Source organism: Rhinocladiella mackenziei, assembly GCF_000835555.1.
Source record: "Rhinocladiella mackenziei CBS 650.93 unplaced genomic scaffold supercont1.6, whole genome shotgun sequence".
NCBI lineage: Eukaryota > Fungi > Ascomycota > Eurotiomycetes > Chaetothyriales > Herpotrichiellaceae > Rhinocladiella > Rhinocladiella mackenziei.
Window position 1 is genome coordinate 802,493 of NW_013550599.1, and position 26,083 is coordinate 828,575.

Here is a 26,083-nt window from a genome sequence, read left to right on the forward strand (position 1 = left end):
ATGAGCGAGGATAGGGAAGAAATGCCCTTGGTGTTCAAAGAGCATGGCAAGCGAGCCAAGCACAGACAAGGAAGTCTGAAACAGTCAATGTTTTGACGATTTCTTCGTATTTTGTATTGATAACTGCAATGGTCAGCGCCAAAGAAGGCCTTGCTTTGGCGATTTGGAAACAAAATGGAAATATTGAATATTGGTTTGTGGTCCGAAGACAATGTGTGTTTTTCATGTGCCACTCGAAGCATCGCTGAATTATCATGTCTCGTTCCTGGCGTGCCCTATCCATTGTCCCGGCCCTCTGGAAATCACGGTTGGATACCCTAAGTCGCGGTATTTGTTGAACCAACTTCTAAATCAAACGCCCATGGTAAAATCATGCTCAATACCCGGTGTAACACTTGCCATGAATTTCAAAAACACGACCAGATACTGATCGACTCGAATAGCCACCTTGTCGCTTTCGTCCTCCTTGTGCGCATCTTGTTCATCAAGGACCTCCCACTCATCACCTCCAGCGCCGCCAGCTGCCTTGACACCGGCGTCGTGGCCTCGTTGCTCTTCCTTTTGTTTGTCGATGCTGAGTGCTGCCGTGTCGTCGATGAGACCTTCCATCCCAGATATATTGGCAGCAGCCCCTGGAACAGATTGTTTCTGAAGGCGGAGTTTCAACGCGGCGTCCGCTCGATCGAGGAGAATCTTCATGACGCTCGCGTGCTTGCAGGGATGGATGGACGCCATTTTGACGGTGGTGTCGAAGAATGGGAAATCTTCCAGTGTCACGGTCTTGTCCTTATAGTCACCAACAATATCTTCCATCATGAGGTGTGGGGCAAGCGGTTCGGAGGGAGAGAGGTATCCTGAAAGGTACATTCGAGGAGTGCGATAGTAGGGGGTGTAGGTAATATAAAGCGTATAGGTTCGGAGTGGTCTATACACAGACTTTTTGTTAGCAGGTAGGCCCAAAAAGAGATGCGGAAGGGGCAGTCGTACGCTGAAGCTCCTTCACCCTTGTCACGGATAATGGCTTCACTATCGTCATCCTCGTCCTCCATGTCAGGAATCTCTTCTTCGTCTTCCTCCTCACTGGCCTTCTTACCCAACTGGCCACTCTCGCTCATGGTTCGGACTTCTCCTCTCAAGCCTTCTTGCTCTTTCTCTGTCGTTCCCCCTGTCCTCAACCATCCTTCATCCTCACCAGCAGTCTCATCGTCAGGTCCGCCCAGAAAACCGTCTCGGACCAAGTCGTCTGCGGCACCATTTCCGCCAGCGAAGTTGTCATCTAATCGTCTGTGACAGGGAACTCCACGTGTGACGAGGAACTGCTTTCCTGGTGGAAAGTAACTAACACGTCGCGCGGGACTGGAGGCGTCAGACCAAGACCAGGAAGGGAACTTGTATACCAGATAGTCGCCTGCCAGAAGAAATTCTTCCGGGGTGATTTGCCCCGTAGATCGGAAGGTCGAGGAGTGCCTGATAGGCGCGTACCGATCTCGAACTTTGTCGAGGGCGGAGTGAAGAAGATTCATGTTGGTGAGGCGCGGTGGGGTGGGGTTGGTTTGTAGAAGAAAACGATCGAAGAGTCCTATAGTCGAAGTCTAATGTGTCTGGTGGGGGGATGCTGGATGAGGGAGTTGAAAAAATATACAAGGATGGACAGGTCGCACAGAAAGACGCTGGGGAGGTAGGCCGCAACTTGAGATGTTCATGACCTGACGACCTCCAACTGTGAGGGATGACGATGTTTGCGACTGGCGTTTTGCCTTGTTTGTCCGGTTTGTCCCAGAGTCGGTCAAGCGACCCTCCATCGCTTGGCCTTGGCGACTTGCACGCTCGTCACAGGCGTTCGAGTATTGCACAGCCTTTGTAGAGGATCTCGTTGGCCACGACAAAAGTCTTTTATGCCGGTCTCATTCCTCTTCGCCCATTGGACATTTGTCTTTTTCGGCCCGCCGACCAGCCGGATACAGGATGGCTCTCTCCGTAACGACTTTTGCTTCGATGCTGGCATCTTTGGCCGTTTATATTCAGTCCCAGCTCCCCGACATATTGGCCGGACCCTTTGCAGCCTCTATAACCTCTCCCATTCCCCACGTCTCCATGAAGCGTCATTTCGTTCTTTTCAATCGGAAGATAGTGCGGACATTTACAGCTCACTTCCCTCGCAAGGCTGAAGGCTACAATTTTACGAGATTTTGCCATGGCGACCACTCAGGGTGTTCGCACTCGGCGACGGGCCCCAAGGAAAGACGAATGGGAGCGAATTGAACCATATCTGAAGGATCTTTACATTAATCAGAGACTTCCACTAAAAAAGGTCATGGATATCCTGGCGACAGGCCACAATTTTCACGCAACGTGAGTCTCCTTATCTATCAGCTCCCTCCACTGACGTGGAAAGAATGCCTATGTATAAGCTCCGCATGAAGAACTGGGATTTGAGAAAGAATTTCAAACTCGAAGAGCTAGAAGCTGTGGCAAAGACGACCGAGGCGTTTGTCCAGGCTGGCTTGAAGCCTCCAAAAGCCAGTGTCAACGACAGAGATGTCCCGGAGACTCGGGTTAAGCGCCACTTTGGAGCTGCGTTTCAGCAGAATGGCCCTCAAAAATTGAATAGATCAACCGCTCCAACGAAAAGAGCCACGAGGTTGGATCGTTACCCAAGGAAGAAAATTGCCCGTCGACAAGGTCTTCCCAAATTACCAATGGTTCTCCTTCACCCGTCGGAGGAGATGCAGGGTCTTTATTCAACAATGATTCAAATCAACAACTACTACCAATGGCGCATTACCGTGGGATACGATTACTTTTATCAAAAGCAACGAAAGGATCACGGACACAATCAAACACATTATGTCTATGATATAGATGTTGTCCTTGACGCAATGTCAGATGGCCTGAATGCGTTTGATGCCGGAGCCTGGGAATTAGCTCAGGCATCAATTAGTCATGTCTGCGCAAAGATACCAGACTTGTTCAGCCAACAACATCCTGATCTCATTGTGACCCTATTGCGACGATGCCGGCACTGTTTTTCTGGTCGCACGTCTCTGTTACAAACCAGCCTCCTGTCCTATCTGGCTGCTTTAGCCAGAAAGCTCCTGGGGGAGATACACCCCGTTCCGAAGATCCTGGATCTGGCGAGGCGGCCTGGAGGCTTGGCCGAGTCTTCGCATCGAATATTGGAACTTATGCGCAAAATCGCAATCAAACAAGAGTACACATGCTCAGACCGAGTGCTCCTTCTGGAAAGGCGGATGGCGAGGACCTTGATTGAGGATGGCCAATACCATGCCGCCAATGCATTCTGTCAAGCTCTCCTACCACGCTACCGGAGTATACTCGGTGAACATCACAAACAATACAGGGACTTCCTGCTTTGCTCCGCAAAAGTCCATGCGCATCAAGGTGATTTGGATGAAGCGGAGAGGGACCTTCTCTACTTGGTGAGCTTAGATGAATCTTTTGACGAGGAGTTGAGTTGGGTCACGGTCAAGGCCATGGAGCTTCTGGCGAGTGTCTATGAGTGGAAGTCGGATCATCAAGATGCTGTATGGTGGTATCAAGAAGTCTACCGTGGTTATGCCATGCTTGACGGACCCGAACACTCCTCCAGTCAATTGACATTACATTTTTTGAAGATGGCGCAGGCAAATTTACGTCGACAGACTGGAAAGTTTGAAACTTATTCGGAAAGCTCATCCAACGACGAAGATTCAGATGGAGATGCTTCAGAGATTATTGCGGGTCTTCAGCAGAAGATAATGCTGCTGGATTTGGAAGGAGCTAGAGGAGAGACGGTACGACCTGCGCCATGGGAAGTGAATAATGCAATATCTGACGCCGTCGATGGGAAAATCGGCGTCCGAGAGCATGAGAGGCGCATTGACACACCGACCGACACAGACGAACCTGAAGACTTTCTTCAAGCCGAAATTGGGTCCTCGAGTTGCGCTTCATCTGCGCATATGGGAAGCAACGGGATTAATGAAATGCTCGAAACGAAGAACGAGCCCACCATACTTGACACTTCAGTTCCTATGGAAGGTCTTTCCACATATCTTGGTTTCGACGACTTTGGCCGCGCAGGGATGTATGGGGATAACCTCTCAAATACTGGTATGGGCATCGACTATGTTGGAGAAATTCAAGACTCGAAACCCGTGGAAGAACCCTCCGTAGATATACCGGCTGAGGCTTTCGCAGCAGCCGAGAAATATATCAGCTCTCTTCCGGTTCTGGATGCCGATATTGACTTTGGCCATTTCGAGGACATCGGAGACATGAACGGGGACCTTGACATCGTACCTATGACTCTCGACACAGAAAGCGGTGTCAATAATCTTGATCTGGGCGCCTCTGGTTGCGACGAAATGAAGGATTGGTGGCCATTACAGGGAGAGGATATCACAATGCACTACGAGCAATCGTTTTGGTATTGAGAACCGTCGACTTTTGTTCGCGAAGCTGTCGGAGATAATTCAAGAGCCTTCAAGAAAGAACCACACAGCTCCCTGACATTCTCAGGCGTGGCCCCTCGGATGTAGGGGTGGCATGCCAACAACAGTCTCGTTGTTTACGGCTTAGACTAAGAGGCTCAACGCAAATGTACTACAATTCACCAAAGCGTCCCAAATTGGGAGAATATTGCACAATGGGGAAGCTTTAAGACATTCAGGACCGGACTGGGATGCGTTTGAGGATCGGCGTGGAAAGACGGAAAAAGCATTGTGGGTGACCTCGTCCGATCAGAGGAAATGAGGTTGACAATTGGTTGTATCTTCGACCACTCAGCGTGGAGTTTTGGAGAAATCCAGGAGAGCAAGGCTCAAGCTTTGTCGGTAAAGGGAAGGTTGATGGTTCTAGTGATATCCAGTTGAACGCTCATCTTTTGTCGAAGGTCTCTATCTTCTTGAGATGTTATACAAATATGATTGGTACATTTATGGCATCATCTTGTTCGACCGGAATGCTTTTTGGCTCAGGTCTCGCTCCTTTGAGGAAACATATTCGGGCATAAGTGAACGAACAGAAGATTTGACATGCTGGCCGTTCTAAGTCCTTGTCATTCCCAGGATACTTCTCTCTGAAACTTGGACATCAACACGCCTTGACAGTGCATGTTTGTTTTTCGCTTGCTGGCCTGACATTGTCCACTTGTTGGGGCGGGAAAGTATTAGCTAAGTTGTGGCGGGATCGTGATGGAGTGATGATCGTTTGGGCTGATCAGACATCTTCGACAAACACCAAATTCCTCCATACAAGCTCCTCCACGGTATATCTGTTTTCTTTGGCGCTCCTCACCGCTTCAACTTCCACTCATACTCGACTGGCATCTCCATACCGACTCTTCGTGCCGTCAAGCGCACTCTCTCTTCCTCATCCATGCCCATTCCAGGATTATACCGCGCGAGCAACGTCCCGTACATGCGTTGCGCACGTAAATATGCGACGAACTGCTCTACCTCTTGCCGCCGTGCGAGCATGTATTCTTCGCTGCTGTTTGCAGGGATCTGGGAGAAATGCGAGCGGATACTTGCGTGGATTGGCGTACGTGGAGATCGATGCCGTGGGCCAGGAAGAGGAGGCAGTTCGCGCAGCACGCGCCGATAGAGGGACCGCAGGTGGGATTTCGTGCTGCTAGACATGGTGTCTTATGTCGTATAGGAGATGGAAGATGGAGACGAGGGTCAGTGTTGTTGATAAACGCCTCTGCCCAGGCATAAGCGTGTCTATTCAACTCTGCTGCAGAAACGTTTAGCATTGGGACTAGCGCAAGTTTGGCGGCGTTATCGGACCAACCAGCACCGTCACTTTCACTTCCTTTATGCGCGGCGGCTCTCAAAGAACAGAATATCTCGGACACGTCAATGATTTTTCTGCATCCGACACCGAAGGAGGCCTGCTGGTCTGCCCCTCTTACTGCTGGAATAGTTATACCTTGGGCTGAGTCCCTAACCCTTATAATACCTGGGTACCTGCTAGAGGTATGTAGCTTGGTCCCTGAGAATTTGCTGAATGCTTGAACATATTAAGAGATGGTCGTCTCTGAGGAAGAATAGATGTAAGTTTCCTCTGAGCATGATGTTCAACATCTTTCGGGCTCTTCATAATGGCCACTAAAATCGCTGCCACTGAACAAACCCGAGCCTTGCTCGAAACACACCTCATGCCGGTCATTGACAGCAATTTCGTAACTGGTCAAGTCCACAGGATGGTTCCTGGAACCATATGGAGGTAGAAGGTACCGGTCGAGAGCTCCTCGATGCATACAGGTACCGGATCGCCAGTATGGCATATGCTTTGAGCATGACTCATTACCACCGTCTCCCAGCACTCTGAGAAGTTTTTAAAATCGCCCTTATCCGTTGCCTCATCTATCCAATGCTTCGCCGAGGCCTCTGGAACTACTGGTTCAACACCTCCCAGAGCCGGAAACAGCGGTGACCCTGGTCTGACTGTGCTTCGCAAACCTTGGGCTGACCTGTTGTACCAGAAAATATTATGTACACTGTGCATTTGATGCTCACGGCAAGTTTGTATGTGATGCGTTTCAATGACGATGAATTCAAAAAACCCGGATCAATCACGTCTGACTGGGACCCAGTCTTCTCTACACTTGGGGCCGAACAGTCTTCTTACTCAAACACTAGACAACAAGAAGATCATGACTTCAGAATTTTTGTTTTTTGGGAGGGGGAGTACTGGCTCGGTGTGTACTGTGAGCAGAACGCGGTTTTCGTCATTTGCAACCAATTTCCGCTTATTGCCAATCGCTATTATGACATCCAATACGAGCCCGAAGTTCTGGACGAAATATTGGTGAAATACGGTGCTGCATGGCACAAGAGATGATTAATTGGTCCCATGGGCCAGTTTAAATCCCCCTTTGGATGGTCGAACAGGACCAAATAATCCCTTCGACAACGTCAGCTCCTCCACATGGCCTGGAGCCTCCATGAACACCTGGAATTTCCACTTTGTCAAAGCCAACTCTGACAAGCAAACCCTCGTCCTCGTCACCATGGTCGACGGCAAGGCTCGACTGCAAACGACTTCCACAGGTAATGCTATCCGTCAACTCGTAGCCGAAAACTCGGACGAACATATATCTGACTCGGCGAAGACACTCTCAACAGCTATTGCCTTGAGAGAAGGAGAATGGAAAGACCCCTGGCGCAGATTGGGAGAAAGAGCCTGCTTTTAGCTAGGGAAGTGCCACGGCCCGGCGAACTCGACCAAGAAGGCCCTCCTTTTGGATTTACTTGACTACGCTGACGACCACCTGTGACCAGCATCTGACAACGGCGGTCTGTTATAACCATTGTCAGGAAAGAGCTTCGACCCCTTGGTGAACACCCTAAAAAGACTGAGAATCCTGTCATTTCATGACAGAGATCTAGGCTCTTCAATAGGTATGCTTGTCAATCCTGACACCCATGAAACAACACTCTACGCTCCGAAAACTGGAACGGGACCTACGTCGATCTGTACACGGGTAATAACGCCATCGATTGCAAAAGGTTGGGAAAGTGGAAGAAAGTATTGGGCCTCCGTCAGTGCCGATTGAAATCAGCGCCGGAGAAGTCGACCTTGTCTTGCTCCATGCAAATACTACTAGTAATGAGAGTGTGCCGAAGCTCTCGTTGTGAAATATGTGCTGACAAGCGAGTGCGAGTGCGCGGACATGCCCTTCAATTCATAGACCACTGTTGCATACTAGTATTCGGATGCATTATAGTTACTACACTGCCATCTTTCCTTCCGTTACGTTCTCGAAAATGAAACTCTCCGAAAATGTTCTCCCTTTCCTTCAGACATGGACATGCCAGTCAGTGGATTATCTCGTTCTCCACGGCTGTTTTGCATGCCCGTTCGAGCGCCAGCGCGGCGAGGCCACCATCCACGGAGTTCGTCTGTCAAACATTTCCATTTTCCAGCGTTCATCCCAACCGTTTTCCGCCCAGCAACGATGAGGATAGCTATCGGGATCGCTATCCCATCTCATGATCTGTCCACCTCTACCTCTAAGTTGGGGACTCAGATGGGTTTGCTTCCGTAGCAGGACGGCATCGGTAGTCTCATGCCCGTGCCGCTGACGCTCGTAGCATGAGAAATCGAAGATGCGGCTTGATTTATCATCCAAGCCTAGAACTAGGTCGAGAAGATTAGGCTTGGCGCTCTTATAGTCGTCAGTGGCGACAAAATCGAGGCGTAACACGTGGTTTTCGATTCCAGCGTAGATGGTTGGCGAGCTGGGCGAGGGGCTTGAGAGGGAGTAGACGGAGCCTCGGTAGTTCATGCCGCGGTGCTGTCTGTCAGTTGGGAGAGGTTGCCAGAGGCGTTGGTATCGGTTGACAAACGGTGTCAGGAAAATGTTAATGTCTCTTTGCCGGGGTTCTTCATTCCGGTCAAAAGGTTGCCGAAGGGAGGGGATCGGTTCGCCGTATTGAGGGTCTATTGGTGGTCGAGCGTCGAGGTATGAGTAGGGTTTCGCCCCTGGCATGCGAAAGTCAAAAGTCTTCAAGCATCCGTTCTGATGGCTTCCTGCCAAGAAGCGTTCGCGGCCAATTGGCAGAAGGGAGAGGATTTGTCCGTCGTCTACATAGTCGACGTATTCTGCGACGGGTTTTCGGAGGACGCGTGTGTCGTGTAGCCTGGCGACGCCATCAGTCCAGCCTGACAAGAACATTTGGCCGGGAGAGCAAGTGTTGGGGCCAGAGTCATCTAGTGGGCAAATGACGTGGGCGCTGTGTCGACTCGAGCACGGTGCGTTGGGTTCGGAATAGGACAGTGATTCTGCCAGCGGAGTGGGCGACACTCCGGCTTGGCCGATGTCGTATATGTTGATGGGCGCTCGGTCTTTTCCTTCAAGATATTGGACTCCGATCGCCAATCTTGTTTCGGACAGGAACTTGGCGCATCTTTGACGTCTGCGAATGCGGTATTTGTCCTCGAGCAGAACTGAGCTTGCTGGCAGAACGTGGCTCCCTGGGCTATTGACGGAGAATAGATGAATGGAGTAAGGATCGCACGCAGCCAGAAGTGGCTGCGGACCCCTGCTGACGTCCATGCAGGAAATATCTTCCGATTTAATGACATATCTCGACTTTGGCCGGAAGACGTCAGGAGTAGGTGTAGTTTCGATACGGATAATCTCTCGATTTGCCCTTCTCAGTATGATGGATTCGCCATCTGTGGAATGATGCTGATGCGTTCGTAGCAGTCGGACATCGAGGATATCAAGATCTTGTCTGTGATCATCAGGGATTCTAAAAGAACTCCAGGTCGATACTCCATCTTTTACGGTCCGAGTTCGCAATCTGCCTGCTGCTCCCCAAGCAAGGACTTCTTTTCGACTTCCCCAAGAGACACCTTGCCAAACCTCATAGCTATCGATGACTGGGTGGTAGCCAACTGTTTGTACACGGCCGAGACCTTGTGGATCGTCAATGTCGTGGGCCGGCGGATAACATTCCCGAGCAAGAAAAGCGCGACGTTCCCAGGCTCGGGATCGGGAAGTTAACGTGCGGGCGACATCTCTCCATAGAGGTGGTGTATCGATAGTTGGAAATGCTCTGCGAACAAACGATCGAAAAATCGCATAGTTATTAGCAGAAACAATGGCATGTATCTTGCGATTGGTAAGGGAGAGGTTGATGACGGATGATGCTGTGGGTAGGTAGCCGACGATCTGCTCGATGACCTCGACAGGCAGATCTTGCAGCATGGCAGTTGATATGAAAATATATGGTTTGATATGCTGTCGATTCCGACTTTGAGAGACTTCAACTGATGGCAATGTTGGAAAAATCGAAAACAGATTCAGGCGCCACATTTGGGTCTGATACAAAGTCCGCTCGCCGCTTTAACCATGTCCAATTGACGTCATGCTTGGCGATCAGATAAGATAGACCACTGCGGTTGTAGCTGAATGAAACCGCGACCTCAGTCTAACTTCCAAATTTCCGACCTCTAATTCAACTCTTCGTTTGTTGCCCTGAACTTGCTCTGATGCCTGCCCTCCACCGCTTGAAGGCCACTGGAGGAGGCAAGCTTTCATTCTGCCAACTTGGCGGCTCCCATTATTAACAATCATGGGCTGGCATGGCGACCATCAAGGCCATCGAGGCCAAATCCGTTCACCAGATCCAGTCGGGTCAAGTTATAGTCGACCTGTGTTCCGTGGCCAAAGAATTGGTTGAGAACAGTCTCGACGCGGGAGCGACTTCCGTCGAAATTCGCTTCAAGAATAACGGTCTAGATTCAATCGAGGTACAAGACAACGGTTCGGGGATTGCGCCAGCCAACTACGAGAACGTTGCCCGGAAGCACTATACCTCGAAACTGTCGAGTTATGATGACCTTTCCAGCCTGCAGACCTTCGGCTTTCGAGGTGAGGCACTCTCATCTCTTTGTGCCCTGTCCAAATTTTCCATGACGACTGCCCAAGCCCACGAAGCCCCCAAAGGCAAGCATCTGGACTTTGACGCTCTGGGCCAGCTCAAGTCAACAACTATAGTGGCGTCTCAGAAAGGGACCACTGCCACTGTTGAGAACCTGTTCGAAAATCTGCCTGTCCGACGAAAGGAGTTGATCAAGAATATCAAAAGAGAGTATGGCAAAGTGCTTGGATTGCTCCATGCATATGCATGCATTTGCGTCAATGTCAAATTCACCGTCAAGAATGCAATGCCCAAGGGCAAAAGCTTGACGGTTTTCTCGACGAAGGCCAATGCCACCACTCGAGAGAACATCGCAAACGTGTATGGAGCAAAGACTTTGGCCGCTCTGGTGCCCTTGGACTTGAAACTCCACTTTCCACCCACTCTGACACAAATGGCCCGGAAAGACTCGGAAAGGAACGAAATTCACATCAAGGGCCACATTTCTAAGCCGGTGTTTGGCGAAGGCAGACAGACTCCAGATCGACAAATGTTCTTCGTCAATGGCAGGCCGTGTGGTCTCCCACAAATCGCAAAAGCTGTGAACGAAGTGTATAAGGGTTTCAACGTATCGCAGTCGCCGTTTATATTTGCCGACCTTCAAATGGATACCAATGCGTACGATGTTAATGTATCGCCAGACAAACGGACCATATTGCTTCACGACTCTGCCGCCCTTATTGAGAATTTGAAATCGGCGCTGAATGATATGTTTGACCAACAAGATCAAACTGTTCCGCAATCTCACCTTCAAACTCCCAAGCTCCCTGCTTTTCAAAACGTGAACTTCTCGAGGCAGACGCCATTAGAATCGCCCGGGACGGACAGCCGCAGGACTCTACTATCTAAGCAATCCATGGTCCGTGACAGCAGCCAAGATGACGAATCTGAAGTGGATGAAGATACTTCAAACTCATTGATGCGAGACCATTTTCGCTATTTCACCAGCACGAGAGAAGAACCGGAAGTCGATGAAAGGCCCCCTGAAAAGTTGCAGAGGAAGCGAGAACAGCGAGCCGAAAAGATAGCTCAGAAGATAGACGAGCAAGAAGACACAAAGGGTGAGATGGATGAGTACGATGATCTTGGGGAAATCGCTGGCCTAGAAGATGAGGAAGAACCCTTTCCGAACGATGCGGCGAAGATTCGTGTGAGAGACTTCAATCAGCGGATGTCCGAGGCACAGCCTAGACCCCAAGGACACGAAATCTCCTCGCTGAAAGGGAGTGACTGGCCCAGCCCTGGAATTGATGCCTCAGGAAATTTGATGAAGCCAGAGAAGGAGGAATCGGGCGCAGTTCCCAATGCTTTCGATCGCATGAGACCCAAGAGGGTGCCGGTGGAACCAGCAACCGTCACGATCGGGGACAAGACTATCACAACAATTCTGGGTACACAATTCCCAAGGTCGCAAGACAGAACGCAAGCTTCACCGGGGGCCACGAACGTATCGGATCGAGCGGCCAAAAAGAGCTCAACACCGACGCAGTTCTCTCAAAAGTTGCGCCAGTTTGGTGCCCGAGCCACTCAAATTTCAGATGGTGAGGATGTTGAGCAGGGCGAGTCTACCCAAAATGATTTCGATGCAGAAGAAGATTCTGATCCAGAACAATTAGAGGGATCTCAGAGCGATTCATCCGAAGGACGTGATGGATCCGTCGATGACCCACCGATTTCCCCAAAAGACGTCGAGGATGAATCAGACTGTGACTATGTCGATGAAGAGGAGAAGAAGAAGAAGATTGAGGAGGCACGCGTTGCTGAGCTCATTCGTGCTGCTGAAGAAAATTCCCCCATTCCCAGCAAGGACAAATTGAAAAGGGTCACGAAAGCACTTTCTGGCGGTCGAACCACAGATTCGACAGCCAATCTTCTAACAACAATGGACTTTTCTCTCTCGTTGGTGGCTCAACAAATGGGAAAGTACACTGACCTCCCGAATTCGGACCTGGAAGACCCGGATATGGAGCCTGGTTCGGACGATCCATCCCTTCAAGATGCCGAAACACGGCTTTCCTTGACAGTCTCCAAAGGGGATTTTGCACATATGGATATTGTCGGCCAGTTCAATCTCGGCTTCATCTTAGCCGTGAGACCTGGTACTCACGACAGCGGCAGTAATGCACATTCACGCCGAGACGAATTGTTCATCATTGACCAGCACGCTTCCGATGAGAAATACAACTTTGAAAGACTCCAGGCCGAGACGGTGGTAGGAAATCAAAGACTAGTCCGGCCTGCCATCCTCGATTTGACGGCCGTGGAGGAAGAAATCGTCCTTGAGAACAACGAGGCTCTCGAGAAGAACGGGTTTCTGGTCGAGATTGACACCAGCGGTGACAGAATGGTCGGACAACGATGCAGTCTCATCAGCTTACCGTTGAGTAAGGAAGTTGTGTTCAATACGCGGGATCTGGAGGAATTGATCCAGCTCCTGGCTGAGGCGCCCGGTCTGGGCAGCAATACTGAGTCTGCCGTCCCACGACCGAGTAAAGTGAGGAAGATGTTTGCCATGAGAGCATGTCGATCCAGCATCATGATCGGCAAGACGTTGTCCAAAAAGCAAATGGAGAAGGTCGTGGCTCATATGGGGACCATCGGCAAGCCTTGGAATTGTCCTCATGGACGACCGACAATGAGACATCTGTGCAGTCTGAATACAATGTCGACGTGGCATGAGGGAGAGCGGGAAGATGGGGTAGGCCGGATAGAAGGGCTGGGGGAGGCGTTGCAGAGATATGCATCGAGATAGGGGGGTATACAAAGATGCTGTCACATCCGTGTTTTCCCATGCGCTTTGCTCCATTCGGATGATGTCGTCTATTCCTGTCTAGGAGCAACCCTCGTTTTGCCTCGGCTCAGCGGATGGTGGCACGTCCTCGACTTTTGATTCTCGGTCTCACCAGGCTCTTTTCTTTCGCCGCGGTTAATTCATTTTCTTATCCTTCTTCCCTCGCTAACCGTCTCCGAATCCTGTCCGATCCAAAAGTCGCGTTGACTGCTACTCGGCTTGAACTTTTTTCTGTCCTATATCAGTCTTACTTTTTACACTTTTATTCTCTCCGGTTTCTTCTTTCTTCGAGTGACCTGGGCATGTTGTCCGCCATTGGTCGAGCAAACTCATCATTCCGCGCAATCCCTCGTGCTTCCCCAACTTCTGCTGCCGTCCAGGTGAGATATCCACGTGTCCAGCCCGTTGACTTCAACCTCGAGACTGACACGGCCCAGGCATTCGCCATGGCCCCCGCAAACAAAAGGAAAGCCTCTTCCAAACCCCAGTTCTGGGTTACCGAAGGTGAGCAAACCAGTAAACAAACTCCCCGGGAGAAATCGGCGCTGAAATACGGCCAGAGTATCGAGAGGACAAGACCAAGGGAAACATGCTCCGATTCGAAGATTCTCTACCTCGACTGCCAGTTCCCTCCCTCGAAGAAACGTCCGCCCGCTACCTCAAGAGCCTTCACCCGCTCCTGACCAAAGAAGAATATGCTACCTCAGAAAAAGCAGTAGCAGCTTTTAGCAAACCCGGAAGTTTGGGACTGAAACTACAAGAGAGGTTACTAGCAAGGGCAAATGATCCCAAAGTTAAGAATTGGATTATAGACTGGTGGAATGAGGCGGCGTATCTCGGATACCGTGATCCTGTCGTCCCCTACGTTTCCTACTTCTATTCCTTCCGCGATGACCGACGCCGAAGAAACCCGGCCAAACGCGCAGCGGCGATCACGACTGCTGCCCTGGAATTCAAGCGACAAGTTGATGAGTGCAGCCTGGAACCCGAGTACATGCGCAAGAAGCCCATGGCCATGAGCAGCTACAAATACATGTTCAATACCTCCCGAGTAGCGGCCATACCCTCTGACTACCCCATCCAATACCCTGCACAAGGCAATGAGCACATCATTGTGATGCGAAACAACCAATTTTTCAAAGTTCAAACTCACATCGCTGGCCAACAACTAAACACTTCGGAACTGGAAACACAGTTTACCAATGTATACAGGAGCGCTCAAATGGCCGATCCTATCGGTTCCATCACCTCTTTCCCTCGCGATCAAGGTGCCAAAGCACGCGAAAACCTCCTGGCAGCATCTCCACTGAATGCCGCCATTCTCAAAGAAATCGAGTCCTCTTCGTTTGTGGTCTGCCTCGACTCCAGCACCCCGGTCACCCTGGAAGAACGGGCCCACGTCTACTGGCACGGCGACGGAGCCAACAGATGGTATGACAAGCCTCTTCAATTTATCATCAACGACAATGGTACGGCAGGATTCATGGGCGAACATAGTATGATGGACGGTACCCCCACCCACCGCCTCTGCGACACCGTGAACGCCCTCATCGTGCACAACAAACTTGACTTCGACAATCCAAGCGTCCGATCTGACCTCCCCGACCCTGTCCCTTTGAAATTCGAGACTTCTGCTGCCGTTCTCGATGACGTGGCCACCGCTCAAGCCCAATTCCGGCAAGTCATCGCTTCTCACGATCTACGCGTCCAAGCATACCAAGGCTACGGCAAAGGCCTGATTAAGAAATTCAAGTGCTCGCCTGACGCATATGTTCAAATGGTTATTCAACTGGCGTATCACAAAATGTATGGCAAGAATCGACCCACCTACGAATCAGCAGCGACAAGAAAATATCAACTCGGTCGGACGGAGACAACACGCACGGTATCGGACGAGTCCGTGGCATTTTGCCATGCCATGGCCGATGCCTCCGTGTCGCGAGCGGAATGTGAACGTCTTTTCCGCGATGCCGTCAAAGCGCACGTGCAATATACCGCCGATGCCGGCGACGGATATGGCGTCGACAGACATCTCTTCGGTCTCAAGAAACTCATCCAAGAAGGCGAGGAAGTGCCAGAGCTTTTCAAAGATCCTGCCTACGCTTATTCGAGTACCTGGTATATCAGCACCAGCCAGTTAAGTTCAGAATACTTTAACGGCTATGGGTGGAGTCAGGTCGTTGATCAGGGATGGGGTATCGCTTATATGATCAATGAAAACAGGTATGTCTTATTCCCCCCTCCTAACTTGATGGATAACATATGCTCACGAGTTATTTTAACAGTATACAATTCAACGTGGTCTCGAAGAAGCTCGGCTGCGAGAGAATGAGCTTCTACCTCAACGAAGCAGCCAACGATATTCGTGACATGCTACTTCCTTCGCTTGAGCCGCCGAAGGCCAAGTTGTAAGTGCCCTGAGATGATTGTGAGAAATGACCAACCTCTATCCTCCCGTGGGCCTTTTTTTCTTTGTGTACAGATTCAAGACTGTGGTGGTGTGGGCTCGAGATGGGTGAGTTACATATTGGTTCCACGTCGATGCGAGAAGTCGTCAGCATACGAAGTGTAGGTTTGGTCTATGTTTTGGGATAGAATTTCTAAAGCTGGTCGTTGCTTGGGATATCTCTAGACGTAAGACGACATTTTCGAAAAGGCGGAAGACAGATCAAGACCTGACGGGAGATGGGAATCAGGCCGCCCACATGGGCGAAGGGCGAGTTGTACGATACCATCATATCATACCATTACGATATTCAACTATTTGTCTTGTGGTTATCCAGCTGAACACCGAACAGTTGGTCATCTTATCTCTTTTTTGGGGGGGGGTTGAATATGTTGAAGTTCAGCCGAGTTGACCTTTTGAGCTCAAATTTTCAATTGTATCTTTGATCATTATAGCTCAATAACCCAACAGAGTCTGAGAAGTAGCTCCGAGTCATCTTGCACCCTGTGATCATTTCTCTTCGTCATTGCCTTTCGACCCTTTTCCGTTTTATGCCTCTGACCTCAGATGCGAGGCTGTGACGGCCGCGACGGGTCCTCAGCTTGGTGTCTGGTACGTTGAACCTCCGACCTCTACGGATATGTGAAAAACATGGACAGTACTCATGACCCACCCCAAACGCGTCTTCCGCGCATGAGCACCACTTCGTCGGTCCCGGAGGCGCCGTAGCGGTTGACAACGTTGAGGCCTTCGAGTCCGAGGTCGCGCGCCGCTTGGTTCCAGAGGATCTGCTTGACGCGGCCTTTAAGGGGTGATTGCTGTGTTGGTGGTTTCGTCACGGGCGCTGGGTTTGTGTCTGCTTCTGGATCTGGATCTGATTCACGACGACTGTCTGACTCTGCTCCTGAAGTCCTCACCAAATTCTCGTTGCAAACTTCCGAATTCCGGTCTGCAGGGTTTTTGTGCTGCAAGAGAGATTCGCTCTCGTCACTGCTTCCTTCGAAAGAGCTGTCTTGGACTTCTTCCATCATGATCCAAACTAAACCCCTCGTCGACCGTCGCATACCCTCGACCACACCTTTAGTTGCCGGCCTCGTCCCGACCAGCACACCAATAGCCGGCCCAGGACTTGTGTCCGAAGCTGGTGAACTCGTCGTGTCCTTTCCCGCAGCAGATTCGAGTGTTGGAAACGCCATATCGAACAACGCACCAACTCGTACCGCCGTGACCGCACCGTCCAATTCCCTGATCAAATTCGGACCTATTTTTGTACTCTGCCCAACGAGCCGCTTACATTGGACCAGCACGCGCAGTGTCTCAGCTTCAACTTCTATTTCACCGTGCTCATTCACACCCTCTTTCCACTCGCCTGTCGGCGTCAGGCGTGGGATTCGCCATATGCCAACAAGATCGACTCCTCGGTCACCAGGTCGGCCGACTCGGTGTAGGCCGAAGCCGTAGGCCCGGAGAGTGCTCTGCGTCAAGTACTCGTAGGCGGTGCCGGTGTAGACTGTGCTACTGGGTGAGAGGCCGGTCCGACGGGCGTGGAGGCGGAAGGACTGTAGATCGCTGTGGGGAGAGGACGGGTCGAAGGGATTGGGTTGAGATTTGGTCGGCAAAGGACTTTTCGAGAATGGAGCTGGATTTTTGATGGGTAATTGCTGCTCGTTTTCGTAGGATTTGGTATGTGGTCGTTCTTTAGGATTGGTGTCTTTAATAGCACCTTCATAATCTCTCTCCCCTGTGCGAGTAATGCTCCAGGAGGAGTGCCATCTTGCCCTACACTTTTCGTCGAGAAAGCAATTTTGTAGCCTCCCTCTTTCAGTCTTCCTGCACTTCCACGCGTAGTTGAATGTGAAACGCCAACTCGTTACGCCTTCAGCGCAATTGATATCCGCGAAACCCAGGTGTCTCCGTGCAAGTGATCGCAGGCTTGTGCTCGGACTAACAAGCCGAGTGAGGTGTTGTGTGCTTGTACTGCCATGACCCCGCGCGCGACAAGAGCCAAGGAGCATCAGCTGGACGTGATATATGTTGAGCTGAGTTGAGTCGTTTGAGGCTAAAGCGTCCAAGCGTAACTGCAAGTGATGCTCCAGTTCAACCCGACTTGAAATTGACTGGCACTCAGGCTTTTGTCAGGTCGATCTCAGTCCTACTCACGTGAAGGCTCCACCCTGTTGTTGTAGCGGCGGGAAGAGAATGTATGAGCTAACTAGAACTATCTGCTGAGGGTGGCCGCTTTACTCATATTATATGCTCCGTAAACGGATTAGCATAAGCTAGAGCCCTCGGCAGAAATCCATACCAGGCCTCTGTCACGTGAGACTAACTAGGCCTGGTTGGGACTAGCCCACTGCGGCCTCGTCCACAAAAATCCTCGGAAGAACAATGTGCAGACAGATGACTACTTCAGTCAACCTTCGTTGTGGCATTCCCTTCTCCCTTTTCTTCCCTCTCCTGTTCCAGATACGACAGTCTCATGTAGTCGTCCGATCGGTCACCTAAGGAAAAAGGCAACGAGGCTCACCCAAGGGCTGACATTTATCAATGACCATGCGTGCAAGTGTCTCTTTCGAACCTCTCTGAATGAATCATGTGTTGGCTAGACGTGCAACCTGAAGCAACTCACGTTGCAATCAATTCTCACGATCACAAATGTCCTCCTCGTCTTTTAGCCCTCTCGAACCTGTGTCATGGAGTTTAAGGGAGGTTGGGCTTGACGGCATGCCTGTTGTTACTATGTCAAATCGACCAGGGGATAGGTGCACCCCTAGCTTTCTGGCAAAAGTTCCCCGTAGAACCATTCTCTCTGAACTTGATGTGGTATCCATGTCTCTCTTCCAAGGATGACCGTCACATCCCAGGCTTCAGTCATGAGCATACACCACACGAATCGTGCGCTATGGAAATCGTGGCAAATGGTTATGTCGACAAACTTGCGCGAACATCGTACAGTAAGGCTGAAAATTCAAGAAGGCAGATATGCCCAAACACGTCTGCTAAGAGCAAAATTGTAGAGATGGCTTGGCCAACCCAAACAATGCTTATCGTTGAGGATACCTCCGGCCATTGGTCTGCCGGGCCTGCATTCCTCCTGCGCCAGCTCGTCGTTACGGAGCCAGGGTACTAGTTCTGCCACGTGTGCGAAGATTTTCGGGTCGGATACTCCGGGAATGTATAGGACCAGAGTATGACATGAGACTGATCCCATCTGTTCGGAAAATGACTTTGCCGTGTACCCGAATTAATGATAACGAGCTGTAGACTTGTGTAATACCCGATCTGGTATTATTTGGTGCTTCTCTCCGAACGGAATCTCTTCTTTTTCGTTACATCTACCTTCCAGTTTTCTTCCTCTCATACCATCTTAAGGAGGGATACAGGAGCAAAGTAATGGCACCAGACATATAAATACCCACGTCACCGCCGTACGGACCAAACTTACGGGCAATAGGACCCACGTACTGAAACAGAGATTAGTAAATCATTTCCGTAGGAGAGAAAAAGAGTGCCACCTACCCAAACCTGCGCCATACCAGGCAATCCACCCGCCAGATATCCTGCAAGCAATGAGATGACAGCAGCGATACCCAAGGGGAGCTTGTCTGGTTGATCCCATGCTTCAAGGTTGTAACCTTCGCCGGATCGTTTGCGGAACCATTGATCTTCGACTAGAAGAATGATGGTGAAAGATATGGTCCAGTAACCGAGCAAAGAGACGAAATCAGAGACAATTGTTGAGAGATGGTCCTTTCCAACAATGGCCAGAATTGCGACCACCAGCGCGACCAAGAAAGACCAGATGAAACGGGGGACAGCATGGAAGTAGTGTCCGAGAAGCTGCATCGAGAGGCCAGAAGAGTAGTTGATGGCAATGTTGTTGCCCAAAACACTGAAAGTGAGGATGACGAGGCAGAATTTGCTCCAGCCCAGAGGGTGATAGATTTCTCGCAACAAGCCACCCAGACTGTGATTCTCGTACGCATCCGCATAGGGAGGGTAAGCATTCAGCAGAGCGGCATTACCAATGCATGCGCCGATGACGGTCACAAAGGTGGTCGGGATCGTAACACCTGCCAAAGTGAGGAAAAAAATTTTCCACGTCTTAGTGCTGGCGGGATAGTTGCAGTAATAGTCGGCAGCAATGGAGCACCAACCAGAAGCACTGGAAAAGCAGATGGCCATGAAGCTCAGCCAGGAGCCGGCAATTTCGAGGTTGGTGCCGAATCCAGGAGCCGAGGGTCCTACGTGTGGTGCTGCTTGACCGATTAAGACACACATCAGGATAAAAGACACAATCCAGCTGTATTTTTCAAAGGTGTGGATGATGGCAAAGCCAAAGACCGACACAACGTACGAGATGACGGCCACAATCACACAGCCGACTGCCACGGTCATGGTGAAGTCTGAGACGGCGCTGAGCATCTGCCCCGTAATGACCACATTGACCACGGCGAAACCTCCACCGATAACCACGTTCAAGACGCTGCACAATTTTGCTCCCCAGAAGCCAAAGGAATACCGAGATGTTGCAATGGCGCGCAGTCCAGTCTTGGGTCCCAAGGTACCGCAATATGCCGTGCAAAGCGCCCCCAACACGGTTCCAACGACAATAGCTGCAACAGATTGGCCCAAGGTCAATCCGAATTCAGGACCCAGGACTCCAAGCGGTAGCGTGCCGACGTGACAAGTCATTGACCACCACATGAAGAAGGTGTTTATCAGATGAGGAGGTCTTTTTTCTTCTTCAGGGATTCGATCGATACCCTGGGTTTCGATCCCCATTTTCTCGTCAAGCCACGTCTCGCCTTTGCTCAGCCAACGAAGCGGTGCAATAGTGTTTTGGATATGTCGCGCCCTTGCGATTTCGTAGGCGGGAGTGACACTGCCACGGCGGACTTCTGGTTCGGCAGTTTCGTTGATGCCGGGTTGCTTTTCAATGTCGACATCCTTGGAGGCCGGCGATGAAGATGGCGGAGGATCAACTGAAGCCATTGTGGAAACGACGCCTCTCATGCCCTATAGGACTGGGATTTGCTGGATGGTGACAAAAGAGAGGATTTTTGAGAAAGATAGATCCCGGGCTCAACCTTGTGCGACCACAGGGCCATTAAGTACGCCCTGTTCCAGCATGATAAACCGTAAAAGCCATCATCCAAACCGTCGTCGCATCAAGAACTTTGATCGTATCTTGACTCGGTTAAGCATTTGAACTTGTCGACTGGGCGAGCCCCGTTCTCCAGGGCGCAAATGTGACCCTGGTGCTCCACCGCTAAACAATCTCGAAGTTATTAGCGGGTGAGGAACACGGAGGGAGCCGATAGTGCACGTCCGGAAGGGTCAGCGTGGGAACTGCTTGCGAGGGAATGATAAGGTCGGTCCAGTGAAATGCGTCCGTTCGCCGCGGGCACGCCACAGCCCCCCGGGCGAGCCAGCTCGCGGATAATACTCTGTCTTGGGAATTTGGCCGACGACTGATCGACGTTGGAGGAGGCGACAGGACGGCTAGAGACCAGAGGGCTGATGATTTGATAAACAGGGAGCCAGTGCCTCTCGAATCTGGCTGAAGATGCACGGCAGGCTCGTCAAAGCCCGAGGAGAGTCGCCTTGGCAGCCGGATAAGCCTTATCAAGCTCTCTCGGCATTTGCTTAGGCCAGTAGGAATCAGAACACCTCCAAATCTCAGCTGCAAACTGCGCCCATTCTATTCTATTTTGCCCATTTCTCTGATCTCAATTTTACAACTGATAGATGATAGCGATGCCACTATACATGGACTGCATGCGTCGATTGATCAATCACAACCTTCGGTCAATCCCGACCAGCTCGTATGAACATGGGTCCATGGTGGGGGTATGGAACCGTGGCCACTAGGCCTTGGGCTTTGCAGTGCAGGGATCCTTATCTTTCACACCTCCACCCGTTGCATTGGTGCCCGCTACCGCTGCCTGAGACTTCGTTCTGCGACAAGATTCCAAAGGTGGCAAAGTCGATACGCGGGATCGGTTGAGAGGCCCCCCAGCCCTACCTTTTTAGTTTAGATGGGTACGAAAATTCCGATTGTCGACTTCGAACAAGTCTCTTCATCACTGGAAACCGTGGGAGGCGACCTGCTAATGGGATGCGCAACAAGGGTGCCATGTGGTGCGCCGTGACGCTGAGGCTTGGCCAGGATTCCAAGACGCTGTAGACAATATATTTAACTTGACAGTCTTCTGGTCTCTGACAAACGGATCCTCAATGCATGGCCTTCTTCATTTGCTCTGACGGTCTCCGTACTAGTTGAGGTTTGAATTCGTGTTTCTCGTTGATGGCGATGACCTTTCTATTGCTATTGCACCTATGTCAGGTAGCTCAGCCTTGTATCACCGCGCAGCAGCCCTTCAGGAGCGCCTCTCCAGCTGCGAGCTACCACACTAAATGATCTACTTCGACTAAAAATCCACTAGGGAATGGAATTTTTTGTCCAAAATTTCTCAACAAAATCAGAAGCCCCTTATATCCCTTCCAAAAATGCCGGATACAAACTAGGGCGGATCTGATACCAAAGACAACGACAGTATTTGCCTAACCAGACAGGGCATGTAACAAAACTCAGTGATCCACGAGAAAGCATTCAGCCTCAACAAATGGCCAACACCGTCCCATGCTTCATCCACATTCCTCCCACCAATCCTCACGAAGTACGACCCCAGATCCAATCATTCTAGAGACAAGCCTAGGCCTTCATAAAATCGTTATTGAAGCTAATCGCACTAGCCCTCCATCTACCGAGCATGATCCACTGGTCGAGAAACTTCAACAACTTCGAATTGATGCATTCCTTCCAGTGCCAGCAGGCGAAGAGAAATCGGACACCATGTGTCCGATCTCACCACACACAAATTGGGGGGACACTGTCGCTTCTCTTTCAACATTCCATCAGCGGACTCAAAATGCGGCCGCCGTGATACACTTCCCCATCATTGGATCTGGAACGCGAAGAATGGACGCTGGCTGTCAGGGGCAGGCTCGCCAGCAGGCTGTAAAGACGTCAAAAGGGTACCTATCTATATGCATAACGCATGCTATATACATGTTCTTGGCATTGGGTCTTGGCGCCCCATGACACTGGCTCCCGTCTACAATGACATGGTCCTCATTAACATTAGAAGCATGCTTGAATTCTAGACCACGGGACGTCTCAAGTCAACTGGCACCATGCCATCCCGACCGAGTTGTATGGGTGAGTAGACAGATACATATTTATATATTTCTTGCATCCGAATAAAGAGGCCGTCCTTGTACCCATCGGGGTGACGAAGAAGGAAGAGGGGGTCCCAAGGTATGCTGGGATCAGAGGAACGGCGGAAGAACACATCCACGCAAAGGGAACAGTACAGTGAATTTAGCAATGGAAGGGGCAGTTTAGCAAGGTGTAAGTTCAATCTGTAGTGCTCATAGTGATCGGTACATTGTTGACGTAGCGAGAACCTGATGCCGGTAGAATCCATGGAAGGGCTGCTCCGTGGACTTCTAATTGATCCATTCGGAGAGTTGTCCGTCCAAATGTCGTAAGTATGACGAGATAATGCCATTGAGAAAGCGGATCACAAGATAGAAGAGAGAACTTGATGTCACGTTAGATGTAATTTTGAGAGACGATTCTGCCGCCAGTATTGACGTCTGCAGTTCTTATCCAGAATCGCTAAACACCTTGCTTGCACTCCCGCGTATCCATAAATCGAACAACTCTACGCCCAAAACAACTTCCTCTGCAGACGGACCGAGAGGCATGTGATGAAGCATGTGGGCTGATATAAAAAGTGATCTGTAATAGAGCTGCACTAGTCCACAGACGGCCCCCCAAAAAACGCCAGGGATGTGAAACATCATCGTACAGGACGCATTGAGCGACCATATCGCGTCGAGATATAGATACGTATTCCGGGATTTTGTTGACGCAGATTCCGCCAAGCGACCTATCGCTCCTCGATAGTTCAACGCGTGCACTAGTTTCTGGCTTGTTGTAGGGCATGATGTGGTTGGTGACTTCTTGGGTCGAGACTGGGACACTTCCCGCAAGACGGAAGTATGGAAAGTTTTCCGCCGAAAATCTCGATCTCCACAGTGGTCTCCCAAACCTTCCTGCCGACTCATTCATCCCCGGATTCGGCGTAGTGTCGAAGAAATCTTGTCAAGATGGATATGTGGTCGTTTCGATGTGATGCTGCGATGCGAGGAAGAGTCGCGTTTTGATTCCAACGCCGCCACGTGAAACGATCCAATTTGTTTGGCTTGCCAGGAATTCCATCGTTCTTGTTGCGTCCGCATTTGCCGCGAGATCTTTTCGTGCATCTCAGAGCAGGAACCAGAGGATTTGACAGATGAGACAGAGGATGAGTGTGTTCTCCCGTTTAAAGGTCTGTCAATGGGGCTCTGCGAAGACATTGTACAGATGATTTGGCGGTTGATGATGATCTAGAAGGAGGGAGGATGCTTCGATGAAGTAGTCGATGCTTGCCGATATGTGAACCTTCCTGGGCATCAATGGGCCTATATCCACAGAATCGACTCCAAATTTTGCTTCTGAAAACAAATGATGCTATGGCGCAATTAATGAGGGGACCGAGATAAATCCTACCTTCGTTGCTGCTCTGTAGCATTGAGCAACGGATATTTCCAATCAACCCTAACCTTTAGCCTCCGGACGGCACAGGCTAAACTTTAGGTGTTCATGCATGGGCAACAGTCCAAGCCACGTTCCAGCGAGAAAGCTGATAACTGCGCGGAGGGGTTGCAGGACCATACTGTTCTAGGCTTGACTAGCGACTTCATGAGACTTTTTGTCCGGTCCTCGGTGTTATCACGGCCATCCCGATGGAGTCTTGAGTATGGGAACCCTAGAATTCGCGATTAAATCCGACACATGACATAGCCGTTACTGGAATCTGACAGCAAGTTGCCCAATAGAAAGCTGACAAGGCAGTTCCAATAACCAGCCGCTATTTCCGAGTATTGAGGGAATAAAGCTCGTCATCCGGAGGCGGATCGACGAGTTGCTAGAGGATATTAAAGAGATCACTAGGCATCGTGGAGGACATCCGAAATCGATGGGATCAGGAAACACTCTTCAACAGATCTGGCTGTTGGTCTGTATTGTAACCATCGAGGCACAACGTTAGGATGAACTGCGACGTCGCAGCTAGGCGAGATGGGCTTTGTTTTTCGACTGATGCCCAAGAGGGAGCGGAAGGTCCTTAGGATTTGTCTGGCGATTGCCAATGCGATATTCTTGTTAGGGGCTCGAAAGGGAGGAGGAGATCGATCTCAAGCGTGATGGCAATGGCGAGCACAATGAGCGAAAGTGTGTTCGTCCTGTTGCTGGGTGACAAGCGGTGGATTAGGACCCAAAGTTGTCAACACGGCCCAAGTGGGCGCACGCGCCATCTGCTATCTGCTATCTGCTTCAGGAGAGCCTCACTTCTTTTCTCTCTCACCGCCCTCGAAAGGATTCAGTCCAGAGCACTCTTTCAAGTACAACAACTTGATCAGCAGCGATTGTGAACTGGCGACAGGATAAACAACATTTTTGGTTACTCAGATTCAGGATGGTGAGTTCTCTTTATTTCACTCGCCCAATAAGGGCGGCCTCCCCGGGAACAGGCTGCACCCGCCCACCGCACCTCAGGTCAACCAAACAATCACTTTCTTCTCTCCAATACGATTGAACACCTTCAATCTCACGTCTTTTCTCTCCCTGCGGATCGCCTTGATTCATCCGATAACATCTTCAAATTCCATATTCATCATGTCTAATTCGCAATCGTCCGCGCAGACTTCTACAAACTACAAAGAAGCCTTCTCCCTGTACGACAAGCGCGGCAACGGCCGTGTTCCGCTCGGGTCTCTTGGTGACCTCCTGCGTGCTTGTGGACAGAACCCGACCCTCGCTGAGATCAGAGACTTGGAAAAGACGGTAGGAGGCGATTGTAAGACATAATCTTCTCTTAAGGATATATTCGGCTTCTGGACTAACGGGAGGAAAGTTGACTTTGATGCGTTCAGCAAAGTTCTCAACCGACCTGGCGGTTTCAGGGACCCCGGCGAACCGGAAGAATACTGTCGTGGGTTTCAGGTGTTTGACAAAGACATGACTGGATTCATCGGAGTGGGCCAATTGAGATATATCTTGACAAATTTGGGCGAAAAGATGAGTGACGAAGAGGTTGATGAGCTGCTGAAGGCTGTCGACACTAGCAGTGGAGAGATCAACTACATGGAACTCGTCAGGACCATTCTGGCAAACTAAAAAATCTTCCCGTGTCAATCAAAAAGCGGCTTCGGCGTTGATTACGAGCATATGGATTTTGGTGTGGAAAGACACGCATACGTGGTTGGAGTCCATGACCTTGGCGCATCAGTGTC

The 26,083-nt window shown here is 50.5% G+C and overlaps 8 protein-coding genes across 8 annotated transcripts; 4 read left to right on the forward strand and 4 right to left on the reverse strand.

Annotated features, from left to right (window-relative positions):
* Positions 1–351: 351 nt before the first annotated feature.
* On the reverse strand, positions 352–1,523 carry Z518_08097 (uncharacterized protein; the record flags this gene model as incomplete). Its single annotated transcript, XM_013413840.1, has 2 exons — positions 352–925; positions 988–1,523. The coding sequence occupies 2 exons, from the start codon at positions 1,521–1,523 to the stop codon at positions 352–354; spliced, it is 1,110 nt and encodes a 369-aa protein (XP_013269294.1).
* A 671-nt stretch (positions 1,524–2,194) lies between these two features.
* On the forward strand, positions 2,195–4,436 carry Z518_08098 (uncharacterized protein; the record flags this gene model as incomplete). Its single annotated transcript, XM_013413841.1, has 2 exons — positions 2,195–2,352; positions 2,396–4,436. The coding sequence occupies 2 exons, from the start codon at positions 2,195–2,197 to the stop codon at positions 4,434–4,436; spliced, it is 2,199 nt and encodes a 732-aa protein (XP_013269295.1).
* An 858-nt stretch (positions 4,437–5,294) lies between these two features.
* On the reverse strand, positions 5,295–5,642 carry Z518_08099 (uncharacterized protein; the record flags this gene model as incomplete). Its single annotated transcript, XM_013413842.1, has 1 exon — positions 5,295–5,642. One exon carries the CDS (start codon positions 5,640–5,642, stop codon positions 5,295–5,297), a length of 348 nt encoding a protein of 115 aa, XP_013269296.1.
* Positions 5,643–7,834: 2,192 nt separating this feature from the next.
* On the reverse strand, positions 7,835–9,724 carry Z518_08100 (uncharacterized protein; the record flags this gene model as incomplete). The annotated part of the gene is made up of 1 exon (XM_013413843.1): positions 7,835–9,724. The coding sequence occupies one exon, from the start codon at positions 9,722–9,724 to the stop codon at positions 7,835–7,837; it is 1,890 nt and encodes a 629-aa protein (XP_013269297.1).
* A 377-nt stretch (positions 9,725–10,101) lies between these two features.
* Z518_08101 (uncharacterized protein) lies at positions 10,102–13,191 on the forward strand (the record flags this gene model as incomplete). Its single annotated transcript, XM_013413844.1, has 1 exon — positions 10,102–13,191. The coding sequence occupies one exon, from the start codon at positions 10,102–10,104 to the stop codon at positions 13,189–13,191; it is 3,090 nt and encodes a 1,029-aa protein (XP_013269298.1).
* Positions 13,192–13,676: 485 nt separating this feature from the next.
* On the forward strand, positions 13,677–15,642 carry Z518_08102 (uncharacterized protein; the record flags this gene model as incomplete). Its single annotated transcript, XM_013413845.1, has 3 exons — positions 13,677–13,734; positions 13,791–15,453; positions 15,516–15,642. 3 exons carry the CDS (start codon positions 13,677–13,679, stop codon positions 15,640–15,642), a joined length of 1,848 nt encoding a protein of 615 aa, XP_013269299.1.
* Positions 15,643–16,338: 696 nt separating this feature from the next.
* On the reverse strand, positions 16,339–20,671 carry Z518_08103 (uncharacterized protein; the record flags this gene model as incomplete). Its single annotated transcript, XM_013413846.1, has 3 exons — positions 16,339–17,455; positions 19,040–19,140; positions 19,196–20,671. 3 exons carry the CDS (start codon positions 20,669–20,671, stop codon positions 16,339–16,341), a joined length of 2,694 nt encoding a protein of 897 aa, XP_013269300.1.
* Positions 20,672–25,466: 4,795 nt separating this feature from the next.
* Positions 25,467–25,967, forward strand: Z518_08104 (uncharacterized protein; the record flags this gene model as incomplete). The annotated part of the gene is made up of 2 exons (XM_013413847.1): positions 25,467–25,647; positions 25,705–25,967. The coding sequence occupies 2 exons, from the start codon at positions 25,467–25,469 to the stop codon at positions 25,965–25,967; spliced, it is 444 nt and encodes a 147-aa protein (XP_013269301.1).
* Between the last annotated feature and the right edge of the window lie 116 nt (positions 25,968–26,083).